This window comes from Mustela nivalis (assembly GCF_964662115.1).
Source record: "Mustela nivalis genome assembly, contig: HAP1_SCAFFOLD_1232, whole genome shotgun sequence".
Taxonomy (NCBI): domain Eukaryota; kingdom Metazoa; phylum Chordata; class Mammalia; order Carnivora; family Mustelidae; genus Mustela; species Mustela nivalis.
This window is the reverse complement of record NW_028135432.1, coordinates 124,818-142,909: the sequence shown is the minus strand read 5'-3', so window position 1 is coordinate 142,909 and position 18,092 is coordinate 124,818. Positions and strand designations below refer to the sequence as shown.

At 35.0% G+C, this 18,092-nt stretch overlaps 1 protein-coding gene across 2 annotated transcripts in view; it reads right to left on the bottom strand.

Moving 5' to 3' along the window:
* The window catches only part of LEKR1 (leucine, glutamate and lysine rich 1), a gene marked incomplete at its 5' end in the record, with an annotated part of 163,734 nt that overhangs the window by 22,154 nt on the left and 123,488 nt on the right, over positions 1-18,092 (bottom strand). For both annotated transcript variants that reach the window (XM_082750521.1, XM_082750522.1), the window contains one exon: positions 10,303-10,396. In XM_082750521.1, the coding sequence (XP_082606647.1) occupies positions 10,303-10,396 (94 nt within the window). The remainder of the gene's footprint in view (positions 1-10,302; positions 10,397-18,092) is intronic.

Here is an 18,092-nt window from a genome sequence, read left to right as displayed (position 1 = left end):
CTACCCAGCTTCTGCTAGCCATGGAGACAGGTGTCTCAAATAAACGGTCTGAACCAGAAACCTAGATACAATCCCTCCCCACCTGTTCCTTCCCCAGTCAAGACACAGTAACCACATTCCATCTAGTTATTCAGGTCAGCAACTGGGGCATCATTTTTATCCTTTACCCTTAATCCAACACTAAGTTCTATTCACTTTGTCTCCAAAAGATGCCTTGAGTCCATTCATTTCTTCTCATTTCCATTCCTAACACTCTAGTTCTGGCCACCATCATCTCTCCACTGGCCTCCTTACTTCCATTTCTTCTCTCCAATTCATGATCCACCCAGCAGGGTGTTCTTTACAAAATGCAAATTGGATTATATTACTCCCTCTTAGTGGTTTCTCAGGGTGTTAGTATAAAATAAAAATTCCTATACATGATCTGCTCTTGGGTCACCACCAGCCCATGTGACACCTTTGTGTGAACTGACAAAGCGTCCCTTCCTTAGACGAACATAGCCTCATGCTGAGCACGGCACCTGGTGGGCAGAGCACTGGCTGGATTCCAGCTCCCTTTTCTCTCCTGGCCCGCATGACTGTGTTGGGCAAGCACGCCGTCTACGGCAGCCCTGGACTTCTCCCACCTGACTTGTACTTTCCCCATTTGATTCAGACACAGTGCTCCAACCACACTGGAATAGATAAGAACATATGAAAGGAGGATATCAAATGTGAAACATTTAAAAAGCTTGCAAAGTATAACTTAAACAGTTAATAGCCTACAAGATACCTTGACACTATTAAAAAACACAACTAATTAAAACATTTTTTGAGAAGCTGAAGAAAAATGTGAGCTGAGGTACTAAAATATCAAGCATTCCAAAAAAAAATTCCTTGTGTGGCTAATTGGTAGAGCCAAATAGTTGTTTTAGGACAAAAAGACATCTTTCAGAATATGGACCAATTGCTTGAATTAAGAGAATAAGAATATATGCAGACTAGACGGGACAGGATGAACTATAAATTAGATGATGGAAAGACTTTAGAAGGACTCTTTAAAATGTTTTTTTTTAGTTTATTATGGGGAGGAGGCTGTGTAGGAAATCAGAATCCCTAGAAGAAGATGAAACCTGAAAGTATTCAGGGAGGAAAAGGAAGTAGCTGATAGACCGAACGAGTCAAGTAGCAAATCAGGTAGCAAGTCCTTCTTGCCCCTAAATTATTCCTTGGAACCAACTACTATAGGTAAAGGGCGGCGGGGTGGCAGGGGGGTGGGGGCGAAGAAATAGGAAGACTTGGAAGCCTGGGTGGCTCAGTTGATTAAGTGTCTGCCTTTGACTCAGGTCATGATCCCAGGGTCCTTGGATCTAGTCCAGTGTGGAGCTCCTTGCTCAGCAGGGAGTCTGCTTCTCCTTCTGCCAGCTGTTCCCCCTACTTGGGAGCAAATGTGCTCTTTCTCTCTCTCTGATAAATAGGTAAATAAAATCTTTTAAAAATTAGGAATAAAAGGAATAGAAGGAAGGTGGGAAATAAAAAGCATGTAGATAGAAAAGAGAAGAGTGATTTACTATTACTGAGTTGATTTTTAATTTGGACAACCAGAGAAAGAGAAGCAAAGTAACAAGTTTCAGGTGGGATTTTTAAACATTTAAGGAAGTTGCAATGCATGCAAAGGGCCATCTGAATGTGTTGACACTGTAGCATAGAAAGATGATACTACTGGTTCCTTCATAATGTGAACAGTTTGAACAAAATGATGAGCAAACAAACATAATGATTTTTTTTTAATATTTTTTAGAAATCTTTTTATTTATTTATTTATTTTTTAGAGATTATTTATTTGACAGAGAGCACAAGTAGGCAGAAAGAGACGGGGAAGCCAGGCTCCCTGCTGAGCAGAAAGCCCGATGCTGGACTTGATCCCGGGATCCTGGGACTATGACCTGAGCCGGAGGCAGAGGCTTAACACACTGAGCCACCCAGGTGCCCCCATAATGATTTTTTTAAGCCAGTGTATTGTCATTGAGATGAATTCATGCCAAATTATTGTGTTTATATTTCTTATATGTTGATACAAGCTCTTTAAAATATCTTAGATAGAGGCATTCCTGGGTGGCTCAGTTGACAAAGAGTCTCAGGTCATGGTCCTAGGGTCCTGGTATGGAGCTGGGCTCCCTGCTCAGCAGGGGGTCTGCTTCACCCTCTCCTTCTGCCCCTCCCCCTGCTCTCCCTCTCACTGGCTCGCTCTCTCAAAGAAATAAATAAAACCTTGAAAAAAAATACCTTAGATTAAAAAAAAACTTAGGTGGGAGAACTTATGTCTATGCAAAATAAATGAATGTGGTGATGGTGCTTATATAAAATATAAACCACTTCATATAGTAACTGATAGCAATTTTAATAATCATGGGGAAATTCTGATTTCTAAAACCAAAGCATGAATAGTATATGATCTTAGGAGTTAAACAAAGTAAAATAAATTGTTATCTCTGTACACATTTCATTTTTTGGTTTCTATTTATTTATTTATTTATTTTGCTTTTTATTTACCTATATTGCCCAATACCTCAAACCCCTCCTTGGTGAAGACTTCCTGATGACTCTAGAACACTCTGAGTATGTTGTTTTTAATTCCCTTTGTATTTGTGTTGAAATGCATAATTAGTATTTTATAACACCTGTGTCTAACACTGATGTGCAAAATTCTTTCTTTGAATTATTTTCCAAGTCAGATATTTGTGATTGATTCTGCGATTATTTTCTGTCTATGGAGCCAAACACCATGTTGTAATATAATCACTCATTATTGACAATCCCTATAAGCAAGGGAGTTTCAGGAAGTAGTAATTAGGTCATTTGTTTATATTTGATGTATGTATATAATATTAAAAAATATATCTCCTAAAAAGAAATTATTTTACTGTTTTCTAAAAGTTAAAAAAATGCTGGTTGAACACTAATTCTTCAGGTTATTTATGAATTAACTGATGAATAAATATATTGCAAAAGTAGATGATTATTCAAATACACAGACTTTGCAGTAAAAAAAATAATGCTAAGGAATCAGAATATATATTGAAGTCCTGCCAAGAACTGTGTAAACTCGGGATGAAAGGAGAGAATATTCACTTGCTACCAATACAGGCTGGGATGGCATGGTACAGAACACATTTTATATGTTAATCCATTTAATTCTTACAACATATAATAATAATAATAATTATTATTATTCACACTGGATTATGAAATAGGTTCAGAGAGGTTAAGTACCTTCACCAAGATCACAGAGGTATTATGAGATGGAGGGGGTGTGCACACTTAGATGTTTCTGGTAGATCCCATGGCTCAGCATGTTTCATTTTTCCATGTATCCTGACTCTCCACACATCTACATAGCATAGTCATTAAGGGCATAGACTTGGTATTTATCTAGTTTCAAAATATTTGGGGATCTTTCCAGATAACCTTTTGTTAATAAATTGTTTCAATTTCACTGTGGTCAGAAAAAAAATATTTTATATGTCTTGAATACTTTTAAATTTGTTGAGAGTAATTTATGCTGTAGAATATGATCTATTTTAGTAAATGTCCCATGTGTACTTGAGAAGAATGTTTATTCTGCTGTTAAATGGAGAATTTTATAAACATCAATTAGGTCATGTTAGTTAATAGTGTTGGTCAATGCATTTCTTAAAAATAAGTTGTTTTAAAAAACTATTATATTATTTTCCATAGAATATATCTCTACTAATTTTCCAGGTATTTTTCTATCAGTTATTATTGAAAAAGGCCTATTACTGACATCTTTTACTCTAATTATAGATTTGTCTATTTCTTCTTGCTGTTCTATCAATTTTTGCTTTATTTTAAAACCCTGTTATTAGGTGAATAAACATTTAGGGTTATTATGTCTTCTTGGTGGACTAATCCCTTAAACATTATGAAATTATGTTCATTATCCTTGCTAATATTCTAAATATTCTCTTATCTTTGAAATCTACTTTTCTTTTTTTTTTTTTTTTTTTAAAGACTTTATTTATTTATTCGACAGAGAGAGATCACAAGTAGGCAGAGAGGCAGGCAGAGAGTGAGGAGGAAGCAGGCTCCCTGCTGAGCAGAGAGCCTGATGTGGGACTCGATCCCAGGATCCTGAGATCATGACCTGAGCCGAAGGCAGCGGCTTAACCCACTGAGCCACCCAGGCGCCCAAATCTACTTTTCTTTTTAAAAACGTATTTATTCATTTATTTGAGAGAGAGAGAGAGAGAGCACATGCTAGGGGGAGGGTCAGAGGGAAAGAGAGACTGAGAATCCTTCAGCAGACTGTGCTGAGCAGAGCCTGACTCGATCCCAGGACCCTGAGATCATGACCTGAGCAGAAATCAAGAGTCAGCTGCCCAACCAACTAAGCCACCAAGGCACTCCAAAATTTACTTTTCTAATAGTAACTAGTTCCTCTTTCTTTTGTTTGTGTTAGCATATACTTGGTCTTATACATCCTTTATTTTTAATCTATTTGTTAAAATATTTATTTTAAAGTGTATTTTTTTTTTTTTTTTTGGTAGGGAACATATAGTAGAATCTTGCATTTTTAACCAACATGACAATCTCTGTCATTTAATGGGGATATTTAGGCCAGGGCCTGACAAACTGTGGCCACAGACAAAATGCAGCCACACCCATTCATTTGCTTATTATTGTCTATGGCTGCCTTTAAACCACAATGGGTAGAGTTGAATGCTTGCAACAAAGACTCAATATCCCCACAAAGCAAAAATATTTACTTTGCGATCCTCTACAGAAAAAGTATGCTGACCCCTGGTTTAGGATTTACATTTAATTTATTGATATGATTAGCTTTAAATCTATCTTGCTATATGTTTTCTATTTGGCCCATCTCATCTTTTTGCTCTTCCTCTTTTTGTCTTCTTCTGAATTTTTTTTAATCCAATTTTATTTCCTTTGCTGGTTTGATAGCTATGATTCTTTTTCTATTTTTGTGATTGCTTTAGAATTTATAGACTACATCTTTAACAATGCAGTCTGTGTTAGATCACCCAGGTGACAGATTTAACATTCCAAAAGAAAAGTCTGGTGAACTTGAAGACACACAGTTGAAACAATCCAAATGAAACAAAAATAGAAGACTTAAACAAGAACATCAGTGAGCTATGAGACAAATGCAAACAGACTAATATATGCATAATTGGAATTCCCAAAGGACAGGAGAGAGAAGAAAGGACAGAAAAAATATTTGAAGAAATAATAGCAGAATAAAATTAAGAGTTAATGAAAACTATAAAGCAAATATTCAAGAAGCTCAGCAAAACCTCAAACACAGCAAGGAATATTCTAATCTAATTGCTCAAAAATAGTGATAGAAAGAAAATCTTAAAAGCAACCAAAAAATAATACACATTATATAGAGAGGAACAAAGATAAGGATGACAGCAGATTTTTCATCAAAGACAGGATAAGGTCTAAGGATAAATATTTTTTCTGTCCTTTCTTCTCTTTCCTGTCCTTTGGGAATTCCAATTATGCATATATTAGTCCACTTGCATTTGTCTCATAGCTCACTGATGTTCTTGTTTAAGTCTTCTATTTTTGTTTCATTTGGATTGTTTCAATTGTGTGTCTTCAAGTTCACCAGACTTTTCTTTTGGAATGTTGAATCTGTCATTAATCCTATCCAGTGTGCTTTTTATCTTAGATATTGTACTTTTCATCTCTAGGAGTTCACTTTAGATCTTTTTAATGTCTTTTATATCTCTACTTAACAAGGTCACTTTTTCCTCTAGTTTTTGGGCAAATGGAATATAGTTATTGCAAGTGTTTTAATGTCCTTGTCTGCTAATTCTAATATCTGTGCCTTCTGAATCAGTTTTTATTCATTGATTTTTCTCTCATTCTGAGCCATATTTTCCCTTTCCTTTTGGATGGCAATGTTTTATTGAATGCAAGGCATTGTAAATTTTACCTTGTTAGATGCTGGATATTTTTGTATTCCTATGAGTATTACTGAACTCTGTTCTGGGATGCATTTGAATCGGCTTGATTTTTATACATCTCCCTTTTAACATTTATTAGGCAGAATCAGCTCAGCATTTAGTCTAGGGCTAATTTTTTCCTACTACTGATGCAAGGCCCTTCTGACAAGTTTACCCAGTGCACTGTGAATTATAGGTCTTCCAGTCTGGCCTTGTGTAAGCATTTGGTACTCCTCCCTAGTCTTTTCAGAAAGGTCTTTCTCTGCCTTTGGGAGTTTCCCCACACATATGCACTAACCACACATATACTTAATATGTATATTAATACTTAACTCTTTGTAGCTCTTCTGTGTGCAGCTAGCTCTTCCCAGAGAACACCATCTTGTGAACTGTAGCTATCTTGATCTCTCTGGTTTCCTTAACTCAAAGAACCTGACAGACCTCCTAGATTCACACTTCCTGCACTGTGGCCTTAAATTTATTTCAAGGAACTACATTTGGGCAATCACGGAGCTCATCTCATTTGTTCCTATCTGTAAGAATAATTGTCCTTTGTGGTCTGATACTGAGTATCTTGAAACCATTGTTTTCGATCTTTTCTCCAGTGGTTTAGTTAGTGAGGGAGAGTAAATCTGGCTCTTATTAGTCCATCTAGGCCAAATGAGTAAGTTTTGGGTTTTGTAGTTAGTTCTTCTTTTTTTTTCCTAGGTTTGTATCAGTTGTTATTTCCTGGCTAAATAACGTTGGCAACTTACCTAACTCCTCTGAGCCTTATTTTTTCCCATGTGCAAATGGCAATAATAATTTTATAATAATTAAAATTACATTTATGGAAAGCATTAAGCACAAATCCTGGCATATAATAAACACTCTAATAATGGAGACTATTCTTATTATCTTGATTAAGGGTTTAAAATCAGATGATATTTGCAGGCTATTCTAGATCTATAATTCTGTGATTTTATTAGTTCAATTTTGAAAATTACATCATAATTTTATAAATTAAAAGGTGCTCTCATTATTGTTTTTGGCCATTCAATTATACATAAGTGAAAATTGATTATTTTATGACAGGTTCATCCCTGTCAAATTCTGTTATTTTACAACTTATCCTTTTAAATTCCATTAATAGTATACTTAAACATATTAGGAATTATTCAGCCATTTGGCTCTTCTATTTTGAAGAAGAATTTGAGATTTTGTTTGCTTCTCTTTGGTTCTGGATTTGACTTTTTGAGGTAAACTCCCCCACCCCCCCGCCATTTTCACTATTAATCCAATTCCTCAGGCAGCAAGTAAGGTTCTGTTTGTTTGAACTATTGGTTTTTAAAAGCTCTATGTGCTACTTAAAATGAAGTCAATAGTAGTACAATTCTAAAATGTTCCTAAATGGGATGATATCTTAATAATAATCTAACAAAATATTTTGTTAGAATTTGTTTATTATACTACAAAATAATAGTCAACACATGACTACTACTTAATGTCATCAGTCTGGTTATAGGAAATTTTTTTAATTATAAAAATTTTAACTGAAAAGTAACAACACTGTGTATTTGGGACCAATTTTAAATGTTCAGTATGCACATTAATTCATTTTTTTCCACATCAAAGGAATACTTGAAATAAATATAAATCTATGACAATTAGTAAATATGCAGTTTATTTTTAAATGTGCCATCCTTGTTGCATAGCAACTATTGATTCTATTATGTGCCTTTTATATACTCTAAAATAATTAAGTACAGGCACAAATTGCTATCTACTTTTTTTGAATGTTAAAAGCATTTAAGCTATGAAGTTTATTCTAATATGTGTATTATATATTTGTAAAGGGAACATTTCATTCCTACATAAAGGCACAGTGACCCAAGAAAGAGATAACAATGTCATATTAGTGATTTTCCTTTCTCTTGAGAGGACTTTAAGGGAACTTTTTATTCATAGTCTCAATAATGAGCACAGCCAAGACATAATTATCATTCCTTGGCTTTACTGGTCTGGATCTTGATTTACTGCTAAGCTAAATGATAAGATTTATTAACAAGTTATATCCTCTCAACAAAATGAAATGCCCATTTATATAATAGAAAATTATACATGCCAAAATACATTTATGATATAATTAATTTATTAGAATGATATCATGGTCTTAGCAAGAACTTAGAAAATTTTACACAGGTTTATTTTCATCATCAGATTAATAGCATGAAGCAAGACTACAATGCTTCTATATGATCAAATGCTATATTAACTTGGTCCACTTGCTATGTTAGCACCTCACAGACAGGATACAGTAAGCAGCAGTAATAGGGAAGATTCTAAATGCAAAGCCTTCTCTAGTAGATTGTATCTCAAAGTCCTTCACGGGGTGTGACCATGAAGATAAGATAATACCAGTCTAAGAGAAGCTCAGATATTTGAATGGAAGGGAAGAATCTGTGAATCTCTATTCACATTAATTCCATCATTGAAATTTTTGCATCAAAAATGAGGTATTTACAGTATCTCTTCATACATACTTCCAAATTGCTCTCCAAAGTGTTGCTGTAACTTCCAGCCCTTTAAAGACTGCGTGTGAAAGATTATCTCACAAGACCTTACCACAATGCCAAAACTACTCTGTTAACTGGACTGATTTTTTAAAAATCTCATTGTTTTAATTTGCACTTTTTTGGATTGCTGGTTAGGTTAGTCATCTTTTTTGTATTTTCAAACATGGATTGGTAAGGATGGAGGAAGTAAGTAAGAATAGGCTAGTCAATTGAATACCCCAAAGCTAATAAAAATGAGAAAGAATTAAAGAAATGTAGGCTTTAGAGAAGAAGGAAAAGAAAAAGTCCATACTTCAAAATAAAACAAAATAAGAATGAGCCATTTAGAGCAACTTTAGTCTATACTCTCAACTTTTGATTGTTGCCTCTATGGAACTGTTATTATAGTGTTCATTTCTCTTTTAGCCTGAGTGTGCTATCCCTGAGGGACAAGGAAAGAGGAATTGATTTATAGAAGACCAATAATGCCTGAGTATGGTCAAATGAGTAAAGAATGGAAATGAAAGTGAAAAATTTAGAACTGACCTGAGCCAGCAGCAATATCTAAAGTGTTTCAATTGGGTGGGTGGTAGGGTGGAAGAGTCCAGGTAGAGATATTAGCTTGATGTGGCCACTCATGTTGCTTGAGGTTACAAGTTATGGGGTCTAGTCATCATAGAGAAGAATCTGATAATAAGCAAACAGGTTGTCAGGACTTTAGTCAAGCAATCTGATTGCTTTAGTCAAGCAATCTGAATTTCAGTAGCCTTTGCATTTCTAGATGCAAATTTACAATATTATCAGAAAACCAAGGATGAAGACTAGTGCTAGGGCAGGCATTAGCTGGGCAAGAGAAAGAGTTGGAAAGGCTTCAGGGCATTCTTCAGGATAAGATCCTGGGATCATCAAGGAGTACCAGAAGTTTATGCCAGGGAGATGATGGCAGTAGCCTTAATTACTAGACCTGTACAGGGCCTGAGAAGGTAGGGACCAATAATTTTTAGAATATTATTCATATCCTTTAAAATTATACAAGTATTACATATTTATCATTGAAGCTTTGAAAAATTTAGGAAAATCCAAAGACAGAAATTAATGTATTTTTCAGCATGGGGAGAGAAAATGTTTTCTTTGTAAATAGTGAGCTAAATACTTATTCATTTTGCTTTGCCAAAAGTTCATAGCTGAGTAATTTTGTCATTTTCCATTCTCTTTAGTATCTTCCTAAAAGCAGAGAAATTTTGAGAATAAATTAATATTCCCCTGCTTCTAAGGATGTAGTCAAATGCAGATTCTGTCCCTTTACAGGAAAAAGTTAAATACTTAAAAATAAAAAGCACACTTTTACATGAGTACTAAGGGCTATCCTGATTTTACAAGGTTTTAAATTCTGTTCTTACCTTTTCATTTCCCATTATGTTGTCTAATATTTTGGAAAAGACATACACTATAAGCATGTTTGGTCTAAGAAATTCCAGAAGGAATCAAAGTGTGCATAGAGGCCAAGATATCTGGGATAGCATTCTGGCAACAGAATTTTTTTTTCAAAAGATTGCATTTATTTATTTGATAGAGAGAGATTAAGCAAAGGGAGAGCAGCAGGCAGAGGGAGAGGGAGAGGGAGAAGGAGACTCCCCACTGAGCAGGGAGCCTGATGTGGAGCTTGATTCCAGGACCCTGAGATCATGACCTGAGCTGAAGGCAGACAATTAACTGAACCACCCAGGTGCTCCAAACAGACAGAATTTTTAAAAAGCAAAATAGACACATGCAGATGAAAGCGACATTATCATTACCTTCTCTCTCCAGTTATCATCATTCAGCAGCTTCTGTCTAAGGGTTTCCTGCAGCTGTTCAATGCTTTTCTGATGTGAAATCAGCATTAGTTCCCTGAAAACCATAAACCCAACAAATGAGTCAAGACCCTGACACTCTTCCTAAATTGCAGTTCCTTGCTCAGAGAATAGTATTTCACAACTTAATCTGTTTTTTCTCTTTAGCAATATATATACTACCACTAGATACTACTTTACCGTTAACAGCAATTTACAAACACTACATACAAGGTAAGTATTTTTCCAGCCTTGATTTTTGTTTAATAAGTTATGTTATTACTTTTACATGAAATAGTAACAACATATGTAGAGTCACAAATATCATAAAACATTGCACATTATGGTTCCAAAGTTTAATGTCTAAATTCTAACACTAGACAATATTTTATTTCCTAAAGAAAAGGAAAATATGTTTGGATATGCCATAAAATCAACACATTTGTGGTTCTCTCTAGATTTATTTTTCTTTTACTTATACTGATAGGAACAAACCAAATTAAGTAGAAATTCATGTCTGAGGTATGGTATAGTTCAAAACATATTGGAAAATTGAAAAGAAAACACAGAACATTTTAATATTTTAATCCACATAAATGGATCTTGAAGTTTAGTTTGTAATCCTCTGGGTGGGGTAAGTGCAGAAGATTCATAAGAGCATTTCACAGAGGCACTGAAATTAAGCTTTTGAATATCACAAGTAGTGGCAAAAGCACACTTGTTAATAGGACTCTCCCTCTTCCATAATCACCACATCCCTCCTTAGTTTCGATGTAGGTGATTCTTCTCCACTGCTTATTCCTAATTCTTATCTCTTTGTTTTCTATCACCACCCTGTTCCTTGTAGCTCTGACTCCTTTCTCAAAATTGTGACTTTCAGTTGTAACTGCCTGTTGGACATCTCCACCTTAATGAACCATTAATACCAGATCCATTAAAATACAAGTTTACTATCATCTGCAATCTTGCTTTTCCTTTTGACTTCTAAAAATCTTTAAGAGTCAAATCTTTGGTTTGAAATCCCTGAGCTTTCTCTCTTTCTTCTCCTTGTTCTACCACATCCATTCAATACCAAATTCTGTATTTTACTTCCTGAGTAGACCCCAAACTATTCCTTCTCTTCCTTTCCCACTAACAACAGCCTTGTTAAGGCTCTTGACTTTTTCTCCCACCTATATTATTATTATGGACTCTCAATCTCTCTCTTAATTTCTCTTCTACTCTCACTCTTTTAATATTATTAAACTTTTTTCTAATAAAATAATAAAAATTAAACAATAAATATTTTATAAATAAAATAATATATTATAAATATAAATAATAAATATAAATTATTATAAATAATAATATATTATAAATAAAATAATAAAAATAATGCTGACATTTCTAGGCTAGAAAATTTTAAGGACACAAGCATAAGAAGACATGTTGGACTTGGTAACCAGGATTATGAATATCATTTGAGGGAAACTGATTTAAAAAATTTAAAACTCCCCAGACTTCTCTTTCCAGAAGTGTGTTGGACTAGGTACTTTGACAACTTTCGTACTTAAAAATTAGTAAACATTTTTTTAACTTATAAAAAAATCTTAGAATTCATCATTGAGCTGGACAAAAAGTGGGAAGGATGCAGAGAACAAAACCCAAATGAAAGAACAGAAGGATATGAGTGGAAAACTACTGAAATTTAAATAAGGTCTATAGTATAGTTAATTGTATTATACCAATGTTAATTTCTTAGTTTTTACAGATGTGTCATTGTTATTAAAAGTGGACCAAAGAGAAACATACACTCTCTCTATACCGTCTTTGTAACTTTTCTGTAATTATTTCAAACTAAATCTTTAAAAAAGTGAAGTAAAAGGAAGAACCCCCAACAATAGGTGGAGCATTGAAACCAATTCTCAACTTGAAGGTACCTTCCAAAATTGATGAACTTGAGCTTTAAATTTCATCAAGGGCTCAGGAGAGAAAAGGTCTAAGTGGAAACTCACCTGCATGAAGCTGCATCTCAAAGAGCTGCACGTGCAGTGTATGTGTGAAATTCATACCTAGTATGTGTAAAAGTCAAATAACATCTCTCAAGTTACAAAAGAAAATTACTGGTTTTGAATTGTGGTGCTAGATACAGGGAAAAATATAAATTTCTCACAGGAATCTGTAAACACAAACTAACCCTAATTCAGGTTTTTATCGTGAATTCATACAACAGTTCAAAAGTGGTTCAAAAAGCTTCATGTTGAAAATATATCTTAAAGTAGTAATAGGTTAACTTTATCTCCAGATGTCTGGTAGGAAAAAATACCAATATTTTAGGGAGCAACCTATCTTCATCCTGGGACTCAAAGGTTTTCTACAGATAAAAAGTCAAGACCTAGGAGATCCTGATTTTTTTAAAAAATCACAATACTAGAAAAGAAAAAATAAAGCCAGTAAGAGAGAGAATAAGCAGACACAAATGAAAACATAATTAAACTCATACTTTCTAAAGTGTTGAGTTTTAAGATATAGAATATAAAATCAGGATGTTCAATGAAATAAAAGTTATTTAAATAACTAATGAAATATGAAAAGGAATCAAATCAAACTTGCAAAAATTAAAAATATAATAATCAAAATGAAAAACAGTAGGTGGTCCTGTAGCAAATTATTCACAGCTAAAGAATGAAGCAATAAACTAAAAGGGAGATTTAAAGAAACTATACAGACTGAAGTACAGGAAGTGAAAAATATGGAAAATATAAAAGTGAAGTTGATATATGAAGGACAGAGGGAAAAGATCTAATATATATCTATGCACTATTTCCGAAGGAGAGGAGAGAAAAGAAAGAGGAAACAATATTTGAGGGGACTATTCCAGATTGATGAAAAACACTAACTCACAAATCTATGAAGCCAAATGGATTCCAAGCAAGATAAATAAAAATAAATCTCCCATCTGGGCATCTGATAGTGAACATGAGGAACATCAAAGTTAAAGAAATCTTGAAAGAAGCTGGAGAGAAAAAATCCAATATCTTCAAAGAAACCCAAACATATTGAAAGCTTATTCTCAACACAAAGGAAGTCAGAAAGCAAAATATTATGTTCAAAATTTTATGTGAAAATAACCACCAACTAAAGTTGGGTACCCAGCAAAACTTTCTTTCAAAATGAGACTGAAATAAAATATGCGTGGATAAACAAAATCAGAGTGTTTACTACCAGCTAAAAGACTTTTACTAAAGACCCTTTTAAAGACTATGCTTTATAGGAGGGGTAAGATTTAGAAGGAAGGTCAAGCATGCAAGAAGAAATGTGAGCAAAGAAACTGGCAAACACAAATGCAGGGAAGACTTCTTGAGCATGTGATCAAGAGAGTTGTACAAGGCGCAAGCTCAGAAGGGGATCCTGTGCTTCAGAATTAATGCATTATGGTCACCAACAAGAAATTCTTAATAATTTTATCTTTAAATTTGTGTTTTATGTGAGGTCTGATGGAAAAATTGAGCATGTACCAAGGGTTTGGCTTAGAGCCTTGGTTCACATACAGTCCTACCTCCTATCACCTCCCTGCCTTTCTAGGATGGTTCTCTAGCCCCTGTTTCTCAGCCTTGCCCACCATTTGCTTTGGGTGTGGGCTCAGGTGTAGGTACCTGCATGGGGAGGGTGAGGGTTGGGCATGTGTACTCCCCCTGCTCTGAATCATGGGGAAAAATACTGGGTGCTTGTGAAAGCCTGTATCCACTCCACGATTTCCCCATGCCCAAGGGAGCACAACATTCAATAGTAATCAAGAAAATACCAGGGGCACATGGGTGGCTCAGTTGGTTAGGCAACTGCCTTCGTTTCAGGTCATGATCCTGGAGTCCTGGGATTGAGCCCCCCACATCAGGCTCCCTGCTCAGTAGAGAGTCTGCTTCTACCTATGACCTTCTCCCCTCTCATGCTCTCTCTCACACTCTCTCTCTCAAGTAAATAGATAAAAATCTTAAAAAGAAAAGAAAATACCATGTCAGGTTGAAGGAGGTACTGTGAAGGCAGAGAAACAAAGAGGTCCACATTTTCAGTTTGTACTGGGCCCTGAAAATTATGCAACCAGACCTGAATGCAGGTAATTATAAACAAATATCTGAATAAAATATAGTGTTGAGCTCAAGTATTCTTTAGTCCTGGCATGATTCAAGGAGACTGTGAGATATTAATCTTAGACTTCACTAAGTATGCTTAGTAAAAATTTCTAAAGTAACCACTAAAAAAATACAAATAGAATAACCATTAGAGGAAAAAGCACAAAGAAAATAAACAAAACTCCAACAATTCCGTTCCACCCCAAAACCCAAAAGTTAGAAACAGTGCAGAAAAAAAGAAAAAATATAATGCTTAAGGTAGCAATCACAATGATGGTAAATAAATTAAACTCATAAGTTAAAATAGAGAAATAGTCTTGGCAAAAAAAAAGACACTGAGCATAAAGAACATGTATGTTCTTTATAAGATGCATTCCTAAAACATAAGGGCATGGAAAGATTTCCTTTTTCTTTTTTTGGAAAAGATGTAACATTATGTAAAAGATGTAAAGGATGTAAAAGATGAAATATTAAAGAAAGAGAAGCATGCAACTATATTAATATTAGACAAAGTAAACTTAAAGACAAAAATCATTATTTTGGACTTACAGTGACAACAGGTTAATTCACCATAAGTAGTCTAAATTTGTATGCACCTGTTAAAATTGCCTCCAAATATATAAAGCAAAACTTCATAGAACTGTAAGGAGAAACTGTAAAATCCATACTACAGTTAGATTTCAACACAGTTCCCTCAATTATGTAAGTCAGTCTCTGGGATCACCACATAAGGCCATGGAAATGTATACTGCACAACTCCAGCCTAATGTGAGAGGTCCTCCTGTAATGTGCAATGCAGCAATCCAAGGTCAAACAGACAAATAATTCAGAATATAGAGGATTTTAGCAATGCAGATAAGACTGATTTAAGGCTCCTATATAGAACCCTGTGCCAGATTAGTAGGAAAACACACAATCATTTTCCAGTTCACATGAAATGGACATCCTAGGCCAGAAAGTAACTTTTAAACAACTGTTGTCTGATTAACTTGTATAGTCCAATATGGTAGCCACTAACCGTATGTAGTTTCTAAGCCCTTAAAATGTAACTGGCTCAAATTAGGATGTGCCTAAATTTAAAATGCATAACAGATTTGAAAATTTAGTACCTCCCAAAAATCTAAAATATTTATTATAATTTTTAAAGATGATTACATATTTAAATGATAATTTATATATATGGAGTTAAGTGAAATATGTTATACATTTTACCTGTTTATTTTTCTCTTTTGATGTGGCAATTGAAAAATTTTAAATTACATAATGGCTCACATTATACTATTGAACAGCACTGTTAGAGTCTATATTCTCAGAAAACAAACATCTGTAACAAAAGACACATAAAATATGTCCATGTATGTGGAAATTTAAAACATGTATTTCTGTAAGTCATGGGTCAAGTAAAAAAAAAATCACAATTGATATTTAAAAATACTTAGAATTGAACAATAGTGAAATTGCTACATATCAAACCTTACAGAATATACTTAAAGCAGAATGGATAAACCAATTGTGGTATAGTTTAGAATATAATACAGATAAAGAAATGAATGCTTTTCAGCTACATGCACCATAACGGACAAATCCCAGAACCATAATCTTGAGCACAAAGAAAAAAAAATTGGGTAACCCTTATAGTATGATTTTATTTCTATGAAGATATACGCAAACTCTAACTTTTTTAAGGACTGTAAACAAGTTGGTAAAATTATAAAGTGAAGCAAAGAAACATCAGGTGTTCTCTACAGGTTTTTATAGATGCTCTTTATCCATCTGAAGAAGTTCTCTTCTATTCCTAGTTTGCTGAGAACCACAAAATGCAAGCTGGTGGTTTCCTCCACAGAATGAGGCACTGTGGTGGAAATATGGAGAAACACAAAGGGACTTCAAAGCTAATGGCAGGGTTCTATTTTCTAAACTGAGGGGTTGACACATAGATGTTCATCGTAGTGTACTTCTTCGTACTTTACACCTATGTTCACTTCCTCTTTATCTATTCAGTATTTATTTAAAAATAGTGATTAAAGCCTGAGCACATGCATGTGGAGGAAAAGGAATTAAAAGGAAAGACTAAGGTGAAGGGCCAGGCAGGTGACCAGTAGGGTAGAGTTGACTGTCAGCTATGTACACTAGGGACAAGGCAGTGTCATTGGGCCCTGGAAGCACAGAGGTGAATTAGGAAGGCTGGATCCCTGTCCAAATGAGAGAGTGCACCAATTCTCAAAATCCAATGCTCAAAATCCAGTAATGTAAAAGAAAAACTTATCTTGCTGAGTGTGAGGTGCATCCAGCAGGTTCTGACCCTTGCTTAGCAGTCTCCAGGCTAAGGAAAAGGAGGTGAAGCAGAAGAAACAAAGGGGAGCAAGGACAGCACAAGTGGGATTGCACTAGAAACCTCATTTCTGGCTTTCCTCCAAATACTCAGCCATTCCTGTCGGCCTTGCAGACTCCTCTTCCTGTACTTGTCATTTAAATGTTTGGGCTACTCAGCACTTTTTCCTTTCTCCTGTTTCTCTAGATGATCTTATCCACTCCTATGCTTCAAATGCAAACTAGATGCTGACAACTCCCAAACTTTATCTCTGGCTCAGATCTGGTCTCGTATTCTCTTGAGTATCTGACTCATGAATCCAACTCACCATCTGACTGCTCTACTTTTATATTTCAGAGACATCCCAAACTTAACATATCTGTAATCTCAGAGCTTAAAGTACTAGAGTTTATTTTGTTTTGCTTAGGCTATGTGTCACATGTTGGTTTGCTCCCCATGTTTTGTTCCAGGGTGTAGCTCAAGGAGCAATTCTTACCCAGGAATGCTACTTTAGTGGCAGATGGAAAAGGGAGAGAGCGCCGAATCCTAACCACTAGATCACCAGGGAGCGTCTGGCAGATGGAAAAGAAAAATCTCCAAAACATTGGGTCTGTTAAAGCTTCTACTCAGAATTGGTGCACTCTCTCACATTTCAGTGGCAAGAACAAGTCGAGTGGCCAAGTCTGATCATGGTCAGGCATCTCACTGGGAGGTGTGCACCTGGCACCGGAGTGGAGCCCATCAAAATTCTGAAATTCCCCTGGAAGCCACTTTGAGGATCTCTATCCTGGAGGCAGGGGATATTCCTTGCTTACATTGAGGTTCATTTTTGTTGCTGGGTAGTATTTCATTGTATGGCTATACCACAATTTGATCAACTCACCTGTTGGCAGACATACAGGTTGTTTCACAGGTTTGGGCTCTTACAAATGAAGCTACTATCAATACCTCTGTACAAGTTTTTATATAGATAATCCCTTTAATTCCTCCTGAGTAAAACACTGGGGTAGCAAGTAAGTATAATGCTTAACTTTTTAAGAAATTTCCAAACTGTTTCCCGAAGAGGTTGTACTGTTTTATATTCCAATGAGCTGGGTATGAAAATTCATTTCTCTACATCCTTGTCAACTTTATGCTCAGACTTTTTAATTCTAGACATTGAAGGTGTGTAGTAGTATCTCACCATGGCTTTAATTTGCATTTCCCTAATGACTAATGATGTTAAGTGTCCTTTTGTGTACTTATTGACCACCTGTATGTCTTCATTGGTGAAGTTGGTGAAGTGTCTGTTCAAATATGACAGAGTTTCTGAAGTTCTTTACATATTCTGGAAA